Consider the following 21,642-nt stretch of genomic DNA (forward strand, 5'->3'; position numbering starts at 1 on the left):
CTCCTTATAACCCAAGCCCTCCGGTTCCAGTAACATCCTCGTAAGTCTTTTTTTGCACCCTCCCAGTTTAATGACATCCTTCCTATAGCAGGGTGACCAGAACCTTATAACATGTGACCTTATAACAGAACATGTGACCTTATAACCTCTTGTACAGCTGCAACATGATGTCCCAACACATGTACTCAATATTCTGACCGATGAAGGCGAACGTGCCAAACGCCTTCTTCACCACCCTGTATACCTGTGTCACCACTTCCAAGGAACTTTGTACCTGCACCCCTAGGTCTCTCTGTTCTACAACGCTTCCCATGACCCTACCATTTACTGTGTAATTCCTGCCCTGGTTGGTCTCAACAAAATGCAACACCTCACATTTATCTGAACTAAACTCCATCTGCCTTTCCTTGGCCCACTGGCCCAGTTGATCAAGATGCCATTGTAATTTTAGAGAACTTTCTTCATTGTCCAGAGTAAAGCCCAAGTCTATCTATGCAGAAGATTTGTTAGAATATTTAGTGGTTTGAGATGCAAATATGTAATAGTTGTATTGAGTCTATGGAGAAGAATGATATTTTATATAGTTTTCAAATTCTTTAATGACATGCATAACAGTATATCTTCCAGGATTGGTAATACTGACCTGCACTTGGCAGTGCAGAATTTTGCAATACGTATGTATTGCATTTTGATACTTAAAAAGTTAATCTGCAGTGGCTCATCAGTAAGATTACCTCGACCTACATCAGGTACTGATTCAATAGGTAACAGAGGGGCAGGGGAGGATCATCAAGCTCATTCTATTATTTAGTTCAATCACGGTCAATCTATTCACCAAGTCCTTGAACTTGCCTTTGCTCTTATTCCCTGATACCTACAACAGACTGTCATTCTTAGCCGTACACATTTCAGTTGCACATTAATGCATTTTTTTTTATTTCTTGTATGTTTCCACTTTTCCTGTGGGCTGTCAGTTGGACTGTTTGAGGAATGGTACAGAAATTTAGAAGTCAATTCAGTCTGCGAGTTAAGGAAGATGGGAACATGGGAACTTAAGATCAGCACCTGGACATTCAATCCCTTGTTCATGTTTCACCATTCAGCTCAATCAGTGTTAGCCAGTTCCACTTACCTGGTTATACCCTAATTCCCTTCCGACCCATAAGCAAAAGCAAATTTATCAATCTTAGTCTGGATAATAACAAGTGTTTCAGTGCCCCAGGGAGCAACTTTCAGATTCTCGTCATCCTTAGTGTGACTAAAACTGCTCTACCATAACAGGCCTTCATGGTTTAAGTCTGATTTTAAGATTATACCACTGGAAATAGTTTCTCTTTTTCTGTGCTATTGAAGCCCTTGCTTATTTTAATCATCTCCGTTAGATCACACATCATCCTTTGTGCTTGGGTTTAAACAACCTGGCCATAAATTGAAGCCCTATTTTCATTCACGGGGATCTGTACTCTCCCTTTATCACAAGATTCATTGCCTGGAACTGAATGCAATACTCCATTGGATACTGGCAATGAATTCTGACTCCTTGGAGATAATATCTAACAGTCCATTAATCTTTGTTATTTTTGCACTGGGCACTATTGATTTGTATGTATGGACATCTAACTCACTTTGTTTTCCCATAGTTTCTGGTCTCTCATCACTGAAGTAAATATTCTTTCACTCAAAGTGAATGGGTTCATGATTTCCCATACTTAACTCCATCTACCCACTCAATTAATCTTCCTATTGTCTTTTGAAACTCCCCTGGCCTATTGACACAGTCTAAATGATTTCACTGTGCAGATTTAGACATGGAACTCATCCATACAAAGAGACGAAAAACTAAAGACCCAATGCAGATACTTGAGGAACATTATCTGTCATACCCTGCCTTGCTGAGAATGTTTCATTCATTGCTTCACCGTCTCCTACCTCTCTGAAACATGTATACCCTCATCAAAGGTTGCCTTCAACTGAAGCCAATGGACTGGGCTATGCGACTGAATAGAGTGCACTGTTGCTTCTGTACAGTGCAGTTAGTGCTACTGACTGGGGATAGGAGTTTCAGTTGCTAACAATTCTCTCTAATCCTCTTGGCACAGTTTTACAAAGTTAAGCTTGACAGACAGGGTCAGTTGTAATAATGTGCTGGCTTAAATCAAAATTTGGCACAGAAGCAGCAAAGTAAATTTTACTCAAACAACTTTACATTATCCATGGCAAAGCAGTCCACTTGATTGCCATTCCATGCAGCAGCTAAAACATTCACTTCTTCCACTACCAGCACATCAGTTTTGTGTACCGTCTACAAAATTCACTGCAGCAATTTGCCAAGATTTCTTTGACAGCAGTCAATAAACCTGGAACTTCAACTGCTCGGAAGAGTAAGGACAGTAAATGCAAGGGATTACTTTTACTTAGCAGTTGTCATCCAAATCCTGCGTGAGTCTGACTTGGAAATATGCCTGTTTTCTTCAATGTGACAGTCAAAAGCCTGGTACTCCCTACCTAACTATAGACTGCAGTGTTTCAAGAAGGCCACTCACCACCATCTTCTCAAGGGCAATTAGAGAAGGGAAGTATATGTTGGCTATGCCAACAACGCTCAGATCCCGTGAGAATAGAAAATAAACTTGTAGCTACCGCTGATATTTTACCTGGCCCCAGCACCCAGCATTAAATGCAGTCGGATACATTTTCTGAATTCACAGCTGTATGCCATAAATACTGACTCAGAAAATTTACACAAGCATGTCATATTGAAGAATATATCTAAAAGCTCTACATAACAGGCCATGACAACTACAGATAAGATAATCACACACACAACAGTCCATTATACATACTTCTAATCATTTTTTTTTATATAATGAAAGAACATGAGTGCCCTTAGCACATTTCATAACTAAGCACATTCCAAAAGCATACTGTAGTCAATGAAATTAATTAAATAAATTGCAGATATGGTTGTAATGAAGGAAACACAGTCATCAAATGGCAGACAGCATGACAAGCAGCAATGAGATAACTTCTAGGTAATCTATGGTTTATGCTTCAGTTCCTCTTGTTCCTTTTCAAATGTCCCTGAGCCCTTGCTCTATGATTTTTTAAACATTATTGTCAGTCACAGAGCTCCCCCAATCTCTGCAGATAGAAAACAAACACCTGCATCACTCCTAACATCCTCATAGATATCTCTGTACCCTGTCCAAGGCCACAACATCTTTCTGAAAGCCAGGCGCCCAGGGGAGGCCTCACCAGCATGTTATGGATTTGTATCATTACTTCCTTGTGTTGTATGAAAATCCCCTCTTTAGAAAGCCAGACTTACTTCATCACTTTATCAGCTGCCCTACCACCTGTTAAGATTTCTGTGGTTCTAACACTCTGCCCCCATTGCTGTATCCCACCATCACCCAACCAAAGAACAGTGGCAAATTCTGGAAACACTCAGCAGGTCAGACAGCATTCGTGGGGAAGGGAACAAAGTTGATGTTTTGGGTCAAGAGCCTGCCATCAGAATTGGAACTGTGTGAAGACAAGCATGCTTGATGAAGGATGCTTCACCTTGACTCTGTTTCTCTCCCCACAGAAGCTGTCTGACCTGTTGAGTGCTACTCTGCTTTTATTTTGGATTTCTGGTATCTGCATTTATGCTCCGACCAATAAAATGTTGATAAAATAAAATAAAATAATAATAAAATAACAATCATTCTGCATGCTGCTCCTCACAAAATCCATCACAACAGACTCCACTACAATAAATTATACCTGCCATCTGCTTGCCCATTCCATGAATAGGAAACCACTCCTAAGACATGCAAATTGAGCATAGTCAAAACATAATCAACAAAAGCAAAATGTTTTAGAATCAAAATCGAAAACCTGCAGCCGACGGAAATCTGAAATAAAAATAAGAATCAACAGGTCAGGCAGCATCTGTGGAAAAAGAAGCAGTTAACATTTCAGCTCTGGGAACCAGTTCTGTTGAAGGGCCCTGGACATGAAAGGTTAACTATTTCTCTCTCTACAGGTGTTGCCTGACCTGGTGTGTGTTTCCAACATTTTCCGTTCCTATTTCAAAACTTATTTTATGTAGATATCAACATTTTCCACAGCTATTTGCTAAATGTGAATTTCATCCTTACCTGCTGGTGACCAATTCTGTAAGAAATATCACAATATATTTTTCAGCTTTAATGTGATTCCCTGTACCTGCAAATAACACCCATTAAAGGAGCCCTTCCCCTGCTGTAAATCCATGTGCACTTTTAGCCTTTGATCAATGCATTTGGTTTCATTAAGCGATCGGATGATTCAATTTTATATTCACATTACCAGCACTGAATGTTTGTTATTCTCTATCTTTCCTGACAAAACTTATTTCAATTGTTTCAGTCAACCCTGGGCAGATTACTGGAGCTTTGCCTTTGGGCTGCTAGTTTAAACTACCCTGTCTTTCCTTGAAAACCAAACAAAAAATTGCAGATGCTGGACCCTCTGAAATGAAACCAGAAAATGCTGGAAATACTCAGCAGGTCAGGAAGTACCTGTGGAGAGAGACAGAGAGTTAATCTTACAGATCAATGACCTATCTGGGTAGTGCTTGACCTGTTGACAATCTCCAGCCTTTTCTCATTTAATTCTCATCTTTCTTCCTTGTTTTTGCCTCACATTTGGCATTTCTTGAACCCCACATGCCCCAGTGAACATCAAATCCTTAAACCTTATGTTGAATGTGGACTTCCAGGCTTTCAACAATCATTTTTATTTCAAAGTACCCATATGCATCATGTCAATATGAATTTCAAAGGCAGGGTTTACATATTGCTGGCCCTGACTATTTCAGAGAGGTAGAAATGCCTTGAAAAGGTGATAGTGTGAACACACAAACCTATTATTTGTTTTCCATCTCTTTCTGCCCGTCTCCCAGCCATCTCTAGCATACACTGCTGACATATTTACTTTCAAATCACACTGATGTGTCAAAATTCCAGATTTTGGTCTTCTATGACTCAATAAATTTGGTGTGAATAATCAATGCACTACAACTAATCACAAACTTGCATTCTCTTGGCATAAAACAACATAGACAAAATTAAAAGGGAGTCATTAGAATATTGTAACTAGACAGTCCATTAAGTTCTGCAAGTTCCATTGAATAAATGCAAGGCATTTAAACCCAACTATTAGACAAAACATTAAAGCAATGCAAGCAGATGTTAAAGAATCTATAGCATTATTTCAAAGAAATACAGAATTTTCCTTTCAAACAATGTCACCAAAAAAGAAACAATTATCTGGTCATATTAATATTATTATTTGTAAGAGCATGCTGCATGAAAATTTACTTTTATGTTTCCTCATTACACTGCAGATGCATTTTTAAAAAAATGCTTAATTGGTTGTAAGGCACTGTGTTCATGAACGACACTATGTAAATGTAAGCCTTTCTTTTCATGTGACAAATGAAAAATAGGGAAGGGAGATAAATGCTACTGAAACTCTAATATGTGAATGGATAATTCAAATCCACTGAAATACCGAGCAAGGCACCTCTTGTCAGCTGACTTTAGCCATAGTGGTGGTAGGGTCTCGCAAAAACCCTCAGGGTCACTGATCAAGGAATGGGAGAAAATCCTGGAATTTTTTTCTGCTTCCTAATGGTGTACAAATCTGTAAATACATACCAAGGGGCATTTTCACACTTTACTCTGTGTAGAAGTGATATTGTAGCTCAAACATCTTTTTATAGGAAAGTTTATGGGGGAACGGGGAAATGAATATTTGCCTGAAATGGTCTAATCAGATGCTGAAAGGGTATTGTCCTAATAAGATGAGCTTGGCCAGAGGTGCAAATATGGACACCCACAGGTTTAGTACTCAAATGACGATTCAACACAATCTCTGTGTTCCACACATTCACCTCTATTTTAGGCGTAGAGTGTATCGCTCAGGGTAGCTCATGGACCAAGTAAGAAAGTAAACAGGTCCTCAGAGATGGCACTGAGATCCTGGTGGAGGAAGTCCAGTGAGGAAGAGAAGGAACCTATCTTGCTCTCTTGTCTATTTTCCAGCTATAGTTGTTGCTGTTCTACTGAGCTTCATTCCCTCTTTGCATTCCTTATTCAGACCAGACGGATGTTACTAGCAGGATGCCCCTTGTCAAACATTCCCTTTCTCCTGGTGCCCATTATTGTTTAATTAGTTATTTCTTCTATAGTAAGGCCTGCTGGGCATGTTTCACAGCCTCACCATTAGCTACACATTACACGCAAAGAAACTTAATCTAACTTTAAGTGCTCAACTGCTATGTTAGGTCATCTGGTCTCACCTTATCAGAGATATTCACTTTGTTCTCCCCACCCACCTTCCCCAACTTCTCTGATACCTATAACTAACTTGTTTTCTGTCTTTCCCACCTCTGATGAAGGATCCTGGACCTGAGACATTAACTCTGTTTCCCTTTCCACAGATTCTGCCTGACCCCAGTTGCTTGATTCCAGCATTTTATGGTTATATTCAATAACGTAACGTAGAGTGGAACAGCACTTGTACTCGTTACTGACATTTTCAGACAATTTCTGGAATAAATGTTGAAAGGATATTCGGATCTTGGCATTGAACCCCAGAAAGTATGCCAATTTATTTCAAAAGTTCCCTTCAAGCTTCCAGCAGGAATTGAACAAAAAGGGTGATAGAGGTTTAAGTAGCAGTCGAAATCTTCAGCAACAATTTGTTGTTCGGGGAGGGGGTTGGAGCAAGTATTACAGAATCACAGTTATAGAGTGACACGGCATGGAAATGGGCTCTTCGGCCCACTGAGTCCATGCCAACCATCAACCACCCATTTACACCAATCCTACTTTAATCCCATATTATTCTCCCCACATTCCCAACAGCTCCCCCAGATTCTACCACTCACCCACACATTAGGGGCAATTTAAAGTGGCCAATTCACCTACATGCCTTTGGGATGTGGAAGGAAACCAGAGTACCTGGAGGAAGCCCACATGGTCACAGTGAGAACATGGAAACTCTGCGCAGACTGAACCTGAGGTCAAGATTGTACCCGAGTCTCTGTCATTGTGAGACAGCGGCTCTACTAGCTGCACCACTTGATCTAAATGTTGTGCAACTTCTTCAATGAGCACCAGAAGGCAATTAAAGCAGCAATCGGATCCTTACTGATCATTCAAAAATCATTCTCCCTCCTAAACTAAACTAGAACATCTGTGCAGCGAATCCCAGAGTATGAAACATTCTGCCAACGTTTAGTATTGAGGCTTGCACATGTTAAAATGCATCTATAGGTTATACTCCAGAACTTTGCAATTGATAAGACCTTCTGGATTACACATCAGACCCTTACATGTGACAAGACATCCATGGATTACATTCCACAGCACATCAGTGATCAAGAAACAAAGAAAAGCTAAGTTAATTGAGGAAAGGAGATCTTGCTGCTGCCAAGCAAATATTGTTGTTGCACAGTGTAAGTAACATGATGTGAAAACAAAACAGAACAGAACAAAATTAAGCCACTTAGGCCAGTGAGTCCACTCTTTCCAAAGTCAATGATCAAGTAGCCTCACCATGGGTTTAAATATTTGCCATAATTATGCTGTCTGATAGGTGATGGCTTCCAAGGAACTGCCTGACCATCTGCTCCGAGGCTGGACACATTATTGAGCTAGTGGTGGAGGAGAGGGTTTGGATGCTGAGAGGGCTGGCCGGAATATAAACAATTCTGTGGGAAAAGGTGTTTGATCTATTTCACTTTAATGTTCTGAATTATGTGTTAGTATTTGAATGCATTGTTAACTTTTTAAAAAATAAATTGGATTTTCCTCATGATTTAAATCACTGTTAAATGCCCGTGATTAGCAGAGAGCTTTAAAAACAGTTCGGAAGCCTTCGACAGACAGTGAAGTGTCAGGGTATTCCAAGTCAGGTCTCAGGATATACCCCCTCACCACTCGGAGATCACTCCACTTCACCTGTTGGGTGGGGAGGGTCGGCCTGCTCAGTTCTTTGCATCTGAAAAGGGTATGCAGGAATGGGCGGGTGCAGTGAAAGGTGAGTGTAGCAGTTTGCATAACGCTTTACAGTGCCAGGCACCTGGGTTCAAATCCGGCCACTGTCTGTAAGAAGTTTGTATGTTCTCCTTATGTCTGCGTGGGTTTCCTCCAGGTGCTCCGATTTCCTCCCACGTTCCAAAGACGTACAGGTTAGGAAGTTGTGGGCATGCTATGTTGGCACCAGAAGTGTGGCGACACTTGCGGGCTGCGCCCCAGAACACTATGCAAAAAAGATGTATTTTACTATGTGTTTCGATGTACATGTGACTAAATAAAGATATCTTATCTCTTAAACCCATTAAAGGCAGGAGGAGTTCTGCAGATTCCCTTTGATCTCCAGTCTTGGAGCATTGACGGCGAATTCAGTGCTCCCATGTTTGTGTCCTTGATCTGAAATAAGGGGTTCAGAAACTACTGATAACGTCATCACCCTTCAAGTGCAGCTTAACCTTGGGAACGGAAATCAAAGCAAAAACTGCAGATACTGGAAGTCTGAAATAATGTTGGTAACCTGATGGCTTGCTGAGTTATTCTATCATTTTTTGTTTGTATTTAACATTGCGAATACTGGGTTTCCCCTCCTAGCTACTGATTTTCCAGCTGTTTTCCGCAGAAGCATTGCATTGCAGTTAAATCTGTCTGCATTTATAATATCCAACCTTCATTCTAGAGTAAATACCTTTCAATGTTTTTACAATGATAACCTTAACCTTGGCACTTTTTAATAACATTTTAATGTAAAGGTTACAGCATACTAGCTGTTCATCAACACATGATCAAGTGTAAATTGAGTAAACTCGCTGAATAGTTTCTGCGCTCTGACTGCTGAGGGCAGAGTTCAGCCTTTCCCCCTTAAGGCAGAGGAATCGACTGTCTGTAGTGCATGTTCTCCCTGTGACCGCATGGGTTTCTTCTGGGGGCTTCAGTTTCCTGATGCATCCCAAAGATGTGTGGGTTGGTAGATTAACTGGCCATTGTAAATGTGTACAGACGAGTGGTAGACTCTGGGGAGAGTTGATGTGAATAGGGGGAGAATTTAAAAAATGTAGCAAAAACCAAACTGCTGGAGGAACTAAGCAGGTCTGGCAGCATCTGTGTCAAGTCTCTTAATCTGGACTGATGTAAGATTAATATAGGATCAGTGCAAATGGGTGGTTGATTGCTAGCACAGACTCTGTGGGCCGAAGGGCCTGTTTCCGTGCTGGGTGTTAGTGGTGTGCTCTGATTCGCCACCAGGAGGTGTGTTCCTCTGGGTCGACCTGGAGTCACACAGGCAGCTTTTTCCCAGGTTCAAATCAAAGCGCTCTGCTGCCGTGAAGCGATCCATTGAATGGGTCTGCTGTAAACTGTTCCGGCTCACGCAGAAAGCAGGCGTGAGCAGAAATGAAGGGCAGAACAATGTTTCAGATCATGAGATCAGCTTTCCACTGCATGATTTTTCACTCGTGCTGCCAAAGATATTTCTGTTCATTTGAGCTCCCTCAATTTGACCAGCTTTGTCACACAGCAGCGTGATTTTAACTCGAGCGGGTTTTAGGAGGGTGGTCTACAGAACAACTTGAAACCCATTTGTTACTGCAGGAAACAGGCCTGGAGTATTGTAACTCCCAGACCTCATTAGGATTCCTTTATATCCTCATATTATGACATAGAGGAAGGCCATGTGGCCCATCGAGTCTATGCCTGGTCTCAGAGCAATATCATCGATCCCATTCTCCCACATGCCTGTTCATTCCGCCCTGACTCTTCCACCACTCCTCTTCAAAGGGGGTGGGGGGGGGGTGCCAATATACACTGGGTTAACATACTAACCCGCACATTTTTGGGATGAGGCAGCGGACCAGAGGAATAGCACACAGTCACAGGGAGAACATTGAGCTCCACACGGGAGATTAGGATCGGACCTGAGTCGCGGGAGCCGTGAGACAGCAGCACTACCTGCTGCAGCGTTGTGCCACCTGCAGGTTTCGGTGAAGCACCATTAAACCTATCCACCGTCAGGGTGTGACTTCTGACCAGCCATCCATTTAAACTACAGCAGAAGAGAGATGGATTCAACAGCATCGAGATGAACACCAGGCAAACCCAAGAGCTCAATGATGCCCCTCTGGAACGAACCGGGGGAGATGGAGGGTTTTCTGTTCTGAAAGAAAGCCAGGTGAGTTCTCTTCCCACTGAGGGAGTACTGATAAACACTAAGTGCACCAGAGCTATGTATATATACTTCTGGTCACCACAATATAGGAAAGATGTGATTGAATTGAATCATAAAGTTACACAGAATGAGAACAGGCCCTTCGGCCCATCAAGTCTGCACTGACCATCAAGCACCCACTCATAAGAATCCTAGTCTAATCCAATTTTACTTTACCCTTATTCCCATAAACTCCCTACAAATCCTACCACTTACCCATACACTAGGAGCAATTCAAGGTGGCCAATCAACTTTATAACCCTGCACATCCTTGGGATGAGGAAGGGAACTGGAGCATGCTGGGGAAACCCACACAGTTACAGGGAGAACGTGCAAATCTCCACACAGACAGCACCCGAGGTCAGGACTGAATCCGGGTCGTCGGAGCTGTGAGGCAGAGGTTTTACTCATTGCACCACTGTGTGGTCTGAGACTGGAGAGACAATTTATGAGGATGTTGCCACAGCTAGAAAATTGTGCCTAAGGAAGATTGGATAAGCTGGGGCTGTTTTCTTTGAAAAAGAAGAGGCTGAAGGGAGATTTAACTGCAGTATATAAAATTGTGAGGGGCCGAGGGGTTGGCCTGGTGCTGACATTTTGTCCACCAGAGAGGGCAGATGAGACCCCAGTTAAAGGCCCCACTTGATAGGCACTTCTGACAGTGCAGCACTCTCTCAGCAGCATGCTGGAGCGTAAAGTGAAACCAGAACCATAGGACTTAGAGGTGATGGGTTGGAACTGGACCACTCACAATGGCAGATCCTCCTGAGGACCTGTGTGTCAGCAAGTTCAGTGCTCCTGTGAAACAAGAGCTTCAAGTTCCTGGGGGTGAACATCACCGATAGCCTGTCCTGGTCAAATCACCAGCGCTTCTACTTCCTCAGGAGGCTAAAGAAATTTGGTTTGTCCCCTTTGACTCTCACCACCTTTTATCAATGCACTATAGACAGCATCCTATCTGGATGCATCATGGCTTGGTACGGCAACTGATCTGCCCAGGACCGCAAGAAACTGCAGAGAGTTGTGGACACAGCCCTGCGCATCACGGACACCAGCCTCCCCTCCTTGGACTCTGTCTTTACCTTTCGTTGTCTTGGTGAAACAGCCAGCATAATCAAAGACCCCACCCACCCGGGACATTCTCCCTTCTCTCCTCTTCCATCGGGAAAAAGATACAGGAGTCTGAGGGCACGTACCACCAGACTTAAGGACAGCTTCTACCCCACTGTGATAAGACTATTGAACGGTTCCCTTATACAATGAGATGGACTATGACCTCACGATCTACCTCGTTGTGACCTTGCACCTTATTGCATTGCACTTTCTCTGTAGCTGTGACACTTCACTTTGTACTGTTATTGTTTTTACCTGTACTACCTCAATGCACACTGTACTAACTCAATGTAACTGCACTGTGCAATGAATTGACCTGTACGATCGGTATGCAAGACAAGTTTTTCACTGTACCTCAGTACAAGTGACAATAATAAACTAATACCAATACCAAACTGCCAATCACCTCACTCACTTCATGTAGCTAATACTGCCAGGTTTTACATTGTGGATAAGCAGCGGTAGGGGACTTCTGACTCCCAAGTCAAATTGTATTGGGGTCTGACTGACATCATTGGCTCCCATTTAAGATCTCGTTCTCATCGATATCTTGCCAGTCAGAATTTCTTCTAGGGTTAAAATTGTGGTCAGTGGTTTCCATTGGGAGCAGCACAGGAAGTCGAATGTTGTGGCTTGAACAGCTCACTGACACTTTTCCTATCAGGTGAGTCAGTTAACATTGGATCTAAGTCCATCTATCCTTAGGCAACCCTTAGCTGACTGGTTTGTAAGAGCATGGGGGTGCAGGAGATTTGAAGCAGTTACCAGTCAGTGCAGGTAGACAATAGGGTGCAAGGTCATATCAAGGTAGATTGTGAGGTCAAGAGTCCATCTTATCGTATAAGGGAACCGTTCAATAGTTTTATAACAGCTATCCTTGAGCCTGGTGGTACGTGCTTTCAGGCTTTTGTATCTTCTGCCCAATGGGAAAGGGGAGAAGAGAGAATATCTGGGGTGAGTGGGGTCTTTGATTATGCTGGCTGCTTTATCTAGCTATTTATTTATTTATCTATCTATCTAGCCATCCATCCATCCATCCATCCATCCATCCATCCATCCATCCATCCATCCATCCATCCATCCATTTATTCGTTCATTCACCCATTTATTTGTTTATTTGTTTGTTTGTTTGTTTGTTTATTTATTTGTTTGTGCCAGATGGTATTGATGCAGAGTTTTGATCTGAAATGTCAACAATTCCTTTCCTTCCACAGATGCTGCTCGACCTGATGAGATCCTCGAGTAGATTGTTTGTTACTTTTACAAATTTTCAGGCTTTCTTCTTTGCATTGCTCTTTGCAGTCATCTCAAGAATCTCAGTAACTGACCACTGACAATCAAAGTGCTCAAGCTATTTGTTCACTGCAAGGTCTAGACTTCACATCATTCTCCAGTGTAATTTTAACCTTAGGTAATAATTGTCTCCTTCTCTAATCTTGAAATTTCTGCTGCTGAACTTGCTCCTATAAATGGATGGGTGGAGTGGTGGGTGGGGCCGGGGACAGTGCAGGTCTATACGGCTGCTTAGAAAATGACAAGTCCCTAAATTCATTAGTTCCCTGCCCATTTGAACACTGGTTTGGGGATTGTTGCAATTCTCAGTGCACTGAGATTCCTAACACAGCAACTAGGCTCATTAAAGATATTTCCTGAGGTAATTAGCCTAAACAGTACACTGCTCATGTGATCCAACAATATTGGACATTTTTAACAGTTCTTATAATTCGCCATGGCTCAGGCATGCTAAGAATTAGGGTAATTGCTGCATTGTGACATTTTAGAAATATACAGCTCAAGTATTATATTCTTGACTCAGAGAAAAAATGTAAGAATATTTGATTTGTTTTATTGCCCACTATAAACAAGTCTTCATGTCACCATCAGCTACATTAAATACATTTGTACTACCCCAGCTTATGCCGTGTGGCTGAACATAACTCCTGACTATTCTAACTAGCTGGGCCCAAAGGCTGTGGCGTCACAATAAGAATCCACTTAAAGTTTATTGTTGAACTCTTCACTTTCAATGACATATCCCAGTTATCGGCTTGGAACCAGGAATGCTCTGAAAGTGCTTGGATTTTTTTTCCCATTTATACAGAAGAAGAAAGATTCATTGAAACTTGGCTGTTATTTAATATTACTTTCTCAAAAGTGATTTTTAAAGAAACGTGGGGTTTAAGAGTACATTGGGTATGACTCAGAAATATTAAAAAGCCTGCAAAGTTTCTTTGTGGGCTATTTTAACAACAGCATGACCCCAACTGTTATAAACAAAGCAAAGTTTTATTTTCAACAACAAGCAAAAGACTTCCATATAAACACATTAATGTGCCTGCATTTCATAAGGAGGTTCCTACAATGGTCATCCTTGGGATTTAGTTTCAACTTGACTATTTACTTTGGGTTCTGGTAACGAGCTAATAAATATCTTTATGTCAGTGACTTTAGTGCTTATTAATGCCAGGAGCTTGCAAACAGTCTCCATTTCTGAATTACTGTAACAGAATCAATTTAATGCTTTCTAACCTATGTAGAAGGGTGGGGGGGAGAGATGCCTGGGGTTGGTGGGGCATGTGAGTGGTGGTCATAGATCAGAAGGGGAGGGCATCAGAGTGGGATGGCAAGAGTGATCATCAAGCTGGGACTGGAAGCAGACTTGTTGGGACTGGGAAAAGATATGGTAGAGGGGTTGAGTTTTGAAGTCAGTAGGGGTTCAGGTAATTTGGCAGGTAAGTTAGTTGGTGATAGCAGGGGGAGTGGAGGGATACTGGATGATTGGTTGTCATTTAGTTTGCTGAGGGCAGGGTGATGAGCAAGGAGGCTGTGGGTTGTGCAGAGATATTGGTAGAGAGGGGATGGTCCTTTGGGAGAGCGAGGTAGTTAGATTACTTGAAAAGAATCACCCATGGGGTGTGATCCCAGAGCCAAACATCTTAGACAGCTCCCCTTTACAGCAGGTCTCATAAACATCATGAAAGCTTGCTTCTGTAGGAATGTCACCTGTGGCCTTTGCATCTGGGATATTTGTTCATGCAGTCTAATTGCTGCTACAGTTATCTGGGATGCTCCATGCATTAACACATCCAGTGCATGGAGAAACTGGAATGGAAGCCATGGACTTAGTGCAACTTTTTCTCTTGTGATTGTTTATCAATGAAAATTAATTTCAAAGTGCACCAAAACATGGTACAATGTGATCTAATTTTCATAGTACACTCTGGGGAAGCTATGGGTTAACTGTGGGTATTAATGCAAAATGGGTGATATTGTTTCAGGCATCCATTATACTCTCTCCTGATATTCATTTTCAGTGACTTCAATGCAAGTTAACAAGAATGATGTTTAGGAAGTGAGTAAACCTACTAAACTTATATTGGTTTATAGGTTTGCCCTATATTTCCAAACCTATTGCCCTGAGTCAGAATTGTCCCAACAGTGTTCATGAACCAGACTATGACTTTAACAATGGCAAAATTCTCCAAAATGCCCCAATCACACCAGCAAAAAGATTCCCACATCTCCCTGTGTGTGAGGGATCTGACATTAGGGTTATCCAGATCCAAGTGAAAAGAATTCCAACCTTCACTGACAGATCAATGGTTCTGTGTTGTATTTGTCCAGAATTTGCGGTCAGCAGTGAGCCATCTTCTCTCACCGCTGATCATCACTGGGCAATCACACCTACTTTGTGCAGTTACCCAGGGGGAGCTTGATTCGAGGAGCTGGCTCCGTCTCGCGAGAGGAGATGGCCTTCCTGTGAATAGCATCACTTAGGAGACAGCTTGTGCAGTACAATACTTCCCTGCAAACTGGAAGGACTACAGCAAAGATTCACCAGATTGACTCATGGCAAGTTTGTCACATGAGAAGAGGTTAAGCAGATTAGGCCTGTACACTCTTGAGTTTAGCAAAGTTAGAGGTGATCTTATTGTCATATACGAAATTCTTACAGGGTTTAAAAGGGTAAATGAAATTTCCCCTTGCTGGGGCATCTAGAAACAGGAGTCACAGTCTCAGAATCCAGGGCCGGCTCTTTTGGAATGAAACGAGAAGAAACTTCTTCACCCAGAGGGTGTAAGTCTTTGAAATTCCTTCCCCAAGAAGATAGCAGAGGCTCAGTCACTGACCATATTCAAGACAGAAATTGATAGATTTTTAGGTACATAGTCATAGAGTAATACAGCACGGAAACAGGCCCAGCTTGTCCATGCCAGCTGTGTTGCCCAGCTAGCTAGTTCCATCTACCCGTGTTTGGCCCATAGCCATCTATACCTCTCCTATCTATGTACTTATATAGATGGCTTTTAAATGTTGCTAACGTGCCCGCCTCAACCACCATTTCTGGCAGCTCATTCCAAACATGCACCACCCTTTGTGTGAAGAAGCTGCCCCTGCTGTCCCTTTTAAATTTCTCACCTCTAATCTTAAAACTATGCCCTCTTGTTTTTAGCACCCTCTCCCTGGGCAAAAGACTATGTGCTTTCACCCTGTCTATTTCCCTCATGATCTTATCTCCCTCTATCAGGTCACCCCTCAATCTCTTACGTTCCAGGGAATAAAGTCCTAGTCTACGCAACCTCTTCTTGTAACTCAAGCCCCCAAGTCCAGGCAACATCCTGGTAAATCTTTTCTGCACTCTTGCTAGTTTAATAACATCTTTCCTATAACAGGGTGACCAGAACTGTACACAACACTCCAAATGTGGCATCACCAATGTCTCATATAAATGCAACATAACTTCCCAAACTCCTATACTTAGTGCCCTGACTGTTGAAGGCCAGCGTGCCAAATGCCTTCTTCACCACCCTATCTATACCGCTTTCAGTGAACTATGCACCTGCACTCCTAGGTCCCTCTGTTCCATGACACTCCCCAGGGCCCTACCATTCACTGTACAAGTCCTACCTGGGTTTGATCTCCCAAAATGCAATACCTCACATTTATTTGGATCCACTTGCTAATCCACAGCCCACAGATTGAGCTGATCAAGATCCCCCTGTAATTTTTCATAACCTTCTACACTATCTACAACACCACCTATTTTAGTATCATCCACAAACTTACTCACCATGCCTTGTACATTCACATCCAAATTGTTTATATAAATTACAAACAACAAAGGTCCCAGCACCGACCCCTGTGGCACACCACTAGACACAGGCCTCCAGTCTGAGAAGCAACCCTCAACCATCACCACCTGCTTCCTGCCACTGAGCCAGTTATGAATCCAATCCGCTATTTCACCCTGTATCCCATGTGATCCAACCTTCCAGACCAGCCTGCCATGAGGGATCTTGTCAAAGGCCTTACTGAAGTTCATACAGACAACATCCACTGCCCTACCCTCATCTACCCTCTTGGTTACCTCCTCGAAGAACTCCAAGAGATTTGTCAGACATGACTTCCCACACACAAAGCCATGCTGACTGTTCTGAATCTGACCCTGTCTCTCCAAATTTTGGTAGACCCTGTCCCTTAGAATCCCCTCCAGCAATTTACCCACCACCAATATCAGACTCACTGACATGTAGCTTCCTGGCTTGTTTTTGCTACCCTTTTTAAACAATGGTACCACATTAGCCACTCTCCAGTCCTCCAGAACCTCACTTGTGGCTAGAGATGAAACAAAAATCTCAGCAAGGGCCTCCACAATTCCTTCTCTAGCTTCCCACAGGGTCCGAGAATATGAAGGAATCAAAGGATATGTTCAGGAAAGTGGCACTGAAGTAAAAGATCAGCAATGATTTTATTATACATGGGGTCAAATAGCCTACTCCTGCTTCTATTTCTTATGTTAAATCTGGGCTATTACTACCTAGATGAGTGAAGCCACTGTCAATGGCTTGCAGACCTTGTTGGGTTAAGGTAGCTAATGAGAATTCCCATTGTTAGATCTTTCATAGCCTCACTTCATTCAAAAGAGATCTTGCCTATAACCCCGATCTATCAGACAACAGTCACTATTAGTCGATAGGCAAGTGAGGATATGACCTTGCCAGGTTTACGAGCAGTGCCATGAACTCCCCAGGAGCAGCTTTCTAAGAACATGGACTCATGCCCTTTTTCACGCACCCAGCAGTCTCTACAGCTGTGGGCAGTGGTGTGCTGCTACCAGGCATCTCCCCTTAACAGCCGTGAATAAAGATACTGACAATCATATCCAGCTGTACAGAACTGAATGAATAGTAGAGAACATTAAAGACATTACCAGGAGAATGAGAGCTCTTAAAGGTCGCACAAAGGATCCAGGCCCATAAGTACAGTGCAAAGTGTTAATTGTAAGCAGGATCTGTACTTACTGTGATCTTTAGAGAGAATGGAAATTGATTTGTCCAAGTAAACTGACTGATTTCAAGCAGATTTCCGCGTTGTCAGTGCCGACTGAAAATGGCCTTCGTTATGCAATGATACAATGGCATCAACTCTGAAGCTGAGCAACCTGAAATCTGTGGGCTTACCTGTCTCAATATGTGCTGATTGCCCTCTGCTGGAATATTGTAAGCACTCCTGATCAAGTTCTTGGCAATGTGGAAATAGTACACGGAGATGATGAAGAGTGGGATGACGTAGAAAATCAGGAAGGACGCCATGGAGTGGATTTTAGGATGCAATTCATTGCCATGCGGGTACGGGGCACATGCCTTAAAAGTTTTATTGATGTCGGAGTTATTGAAAGAATGCAGGTCGGAATACACAGCATCGGGGACAGCCAGCAGCATTGAAAACACCCAGATGAATGCAGCTTTCACGCAGATTTTCATCAGAGCATTGGTGGTTTGGATATCCATCGGTCTGACTATAGCTTTATATCTGCAAAAGAAAGAAATGAACAACATGTAACAATATTCAAGATGGTGCAGGTAAAATCATAATGATTACAGGGAAATAGGTCACAATGCACCCAATTCACAAGTGGTCAGTGTAATTATTACCCATGTTTCACTAGGTTAATCAGTTGAAGAAAAGGGAACCTCTCCAGCTTCTCAATGGGAGGGCAATAATTGCTGGCTATTCCCACATCCCTCATCTGAATTAGAAGCAAATTATAACACATATTATTCCAGGGAGAAATCATGGAAAGCATATGAAGTGATCAATTTACCTGATGCCAATGGGATTCCTTCCAAACTCATTCAGTGCCTCCAGTATTTTGCCATCATTCCGTCAGCTGCTCATTTAAATCCGGGGGATCCCAACAATAAAAAAAAGTACAGAGGAAGTGGACTGAGGGGAAAAGCACCGAGGAAAAGTGCAATCGCCACAAGCACTGACCTGAAGTTTACCTTTTTAATGCACAGCAAGTTTAGTTGTAAGACCTGTCATCTATGATTCATGATCTTATGGCTCATAGGCACATGGTGAGGGCGAATCAAACATCTACAGGAACATATTTTCTGCATCTTACGAAGACAGCCTCATAAAAGGGCCTGCTGTGCTTTGGCATTGATGTGTTGCTGATACCAATGTGATAAGAGGTTCTCTGCAACAGTATTAACGCTCTGATGTTACTATTGAAACATCAGTTAACTAACATAATCAGAACAGCGTAATATTTGCACAAAAAGTTTGTGTTAATGCAGTATGGTTTTATCACACTTTTGAAAGAATGTAATCTTTTGATCTCTGGAGAACTTATGTTGCCAAAAGACTGATTAACCTATTGAAACATGGCTAATAATTACACTGACCCACTTGTGAAGCATTGGCTAATTGGAATTAACGTGAATGGTGGATAAATCTGACTGCTCTGGAAGACCAAAAAGCTTATTTTACTGCAGAATTCCAGCAAGTTGCTGCAGATGGTTTAACACAACTGTAAGGAAGCAAAGAAAGCTTCCGAGCATAATGCTAAATTATGGATGTTTTTCCACAGAAACTGAGGCAATCCCTTTAATTCAGTGTTATATCTGCATGGCTTCATCTCCAGTCTCCTGGAATTCCCTATCTAAATCCCTTTGCCTCTCCACCCATCCCACCTCACCCCACCCCCAATATTTTCATCGGTTCATTGTCCATTTGCCTGACAATGGATCTGTGATCACTTTGGGAGGTCTGGTATCAGTGCAAATAGAGCAGCTGCCCCCAGAGATGTCTCTTGTTAATGACTTTAAGAAGGGCTGTCTGGTAACGGATGATATTTTCGCCATTCAAGGGATGTAGGCTTTGCAGGCTGAGCCAGCATTTAATTTGCCATTGCTTAATTGCCATTGAGAAGGTGGTGGTGAGCTGCCTTCTTGAATCACTGCAGTCCTTGAGGTGTGGGTGTACCCACAATGATGTCAGGGAGGGAGTTCCAGGATTTTGACCCAGCGGCGGTGAAATAGCGGCTATTTATTTCCAAGTGTGTGGCTTGGAGGGCAACTCCCAGGTGGTGGTGCTGCCCTTGGCCTTCCGGCTGGTAGAGGTCGTGGGTTTGAGAGGTGCTTTCTGGTGAGTTGCTGCCATGCATCCTGTAGATGGCACAAACTGTGTGTTGTTTTGCCACACAAGTAGATAGCAGGCTGGATCCTGCAGGCTGTACATGTAGCAGACTTTCGACTGACGGCGAGCCTCCTGATTCACTGATCCCAGCTAAAACTCAGCCCACTGCATGAGCTACTGCTTAGACTAGCTTTCCATGCTATGTAATCTCTGAAGCCACACATCACTGTCTCTTCTCCTCCAGGCCACCTGCCAGTTTGGCTTTGGATGTTGCCTTCATGCTATTGTCTGCACAGAAGATGCAGTGTTGCTGGCTCCAGGGCTGCTTCGGCTGCTGTTACAATCCTATGTGGCTCTCGTACCAATTGTTATTATGTATCACATAAGCTCTGTAATTAGGAACCCACATGTGACAGATTAGAGAGAAACTGGAATTGTTCTCAGAGGAGAGATGATTAAGGGGAGGTTAAAGTTTATATGGGATTTTGATGAAGTATATAGGAAGAATCTGTTTCCACTGGCAGGAGTCTTGATAGCCATAGAGCACAGATCTGAGGTAATTTGTTCCAGAAGCAGATAGGAAGAGAACAGACCTTCCTTTGTATCATGAGATGTTATGACCTGGAGCACACTGCCAGAAAGAATGGGAGAAACGTACAGAATACTGATCATCAAAAGATCATTAGATTAAAGACCTGAAGGAGAAAACGTTGAAGAGATAGTACAAGGGAGCTGGATAATTGAATAGTTCTTGTGATAGAAGCACAGAAACATAATAAAATAGGAGCAGGAATAAACACAATCAAGGATTGTCCTTTATCTCTAGCTAGTTCATATTCCCACTCTCTCCCACTTTCTATCTCCTTCAACACATCCAGCAACTTGGCACTCACAACATTCTATGTAAAGAATTCCACAGGGTCGTCACCCTCCGAGGGAAGAAATTTCACCTCATCTCAGTTCTAAGTGTCTTTCTCCATACCCTAAGACAGCAACCCCTTCTTCTGGAAACCCAGCCATAATCGATAGAATTTTGGAAGGTGACAACCAGTGCATCCACTATTTCCATGTCTACCTCTTTTACTGCCTGCAATGCAGATTATCAGCCCCTGGGGATTTATCATAATCCTATTAATTTCTTCAACACTTTTTTATTAATAACCAATTTCCTTTGATTCCTTCATTTCATTAGATCTTTGGTTGTCCAGCATTTCTGGTTAGTTATTTGTGTCCTCTTTCAGGAAGGTGGTACCAAGGTATTTGTTTAATTGTTCTGCCATGTCTTTGTTCAACGTTAGACTATTTCTGTTTCTGACTGTAAGAGACCTACATTTGTATTCACTAATCTTGTTTCTTACTTTACATACTTGTAGAAACTTCTGCGGTCTGCTCTTATGTTCCTTGCAAGTTTACTCCTATACTTTATTTCTGCTCTCTTAATCAATCTCATGGCCCATGTTTTGCTGAATTCTAAACTGCTCCCAATCCTTAAATCTGCTAATTTTTCTGAGATCTTTGTGTGGCTCCTCTTTGATTTAATGCTATGTTTAAATCCTTTTGCTAGATTATTTTTTTCTTTTGTATTTTTGCACCAGAAAAGATTGCACAACTGTTGCTTTTCCTGCATTTGTTCCTTAAACGTTAGCCATTGCCTAATCACTGTCATACCTTTCAATGATGTTACCCAATCCAACAGAGCCAACTCACTCATCATCATCCCTTCATAATTTCCTTTGTTAAGATTGTTGACCATAGTCTTGGATTGATCTGCTTCACTTCTCAATGAAGAATTCTATCATGTTACAATCACTCTTTCTTATAGAACCGCAAGTA

At 42.3% G+C, this 21,642-nt stretch overlaps 1 protein-coding gene across 1 annotated transcript in view; it reads right to left on the reverse strand.

Annotated features, from left to right (window-relative positions):
- grpr (gastrin-releasing peptide receptor) overlaps positions 1-21,642 on the reverse strand; it is a 47,898-nt gene that overhangs the window by 14,646 nt on the left and 11,610 nt on the right. The window contains exon 2 of the mRNA XM_052014448.1: positions 17,847-18,198. Within this exon, the coding sequence (XP_051870408.1) occupies positions 17,847-18,198 (352 nt within the window). The remainder of the gene's footprint in view (positions 1-17,846; positions 18,199-21,642) is intronic.

Source organism: Pristis pectinata, chromosome 4 (assembly GCF_009764475.1).
Source record: "Pristis pectinata isolate sPriPec2 chromosome 4, sPriPec2.1.pri, whole genome shotgun sequence".
In the NCBI taxonomy this organism is placed as follows: domain Eukaryota; kingdom Metazoa; phylum Chordata; class Chondrichthyes; order Rhinopristiformes; family Pristidae; genus Pristis; species Pristis pectinata.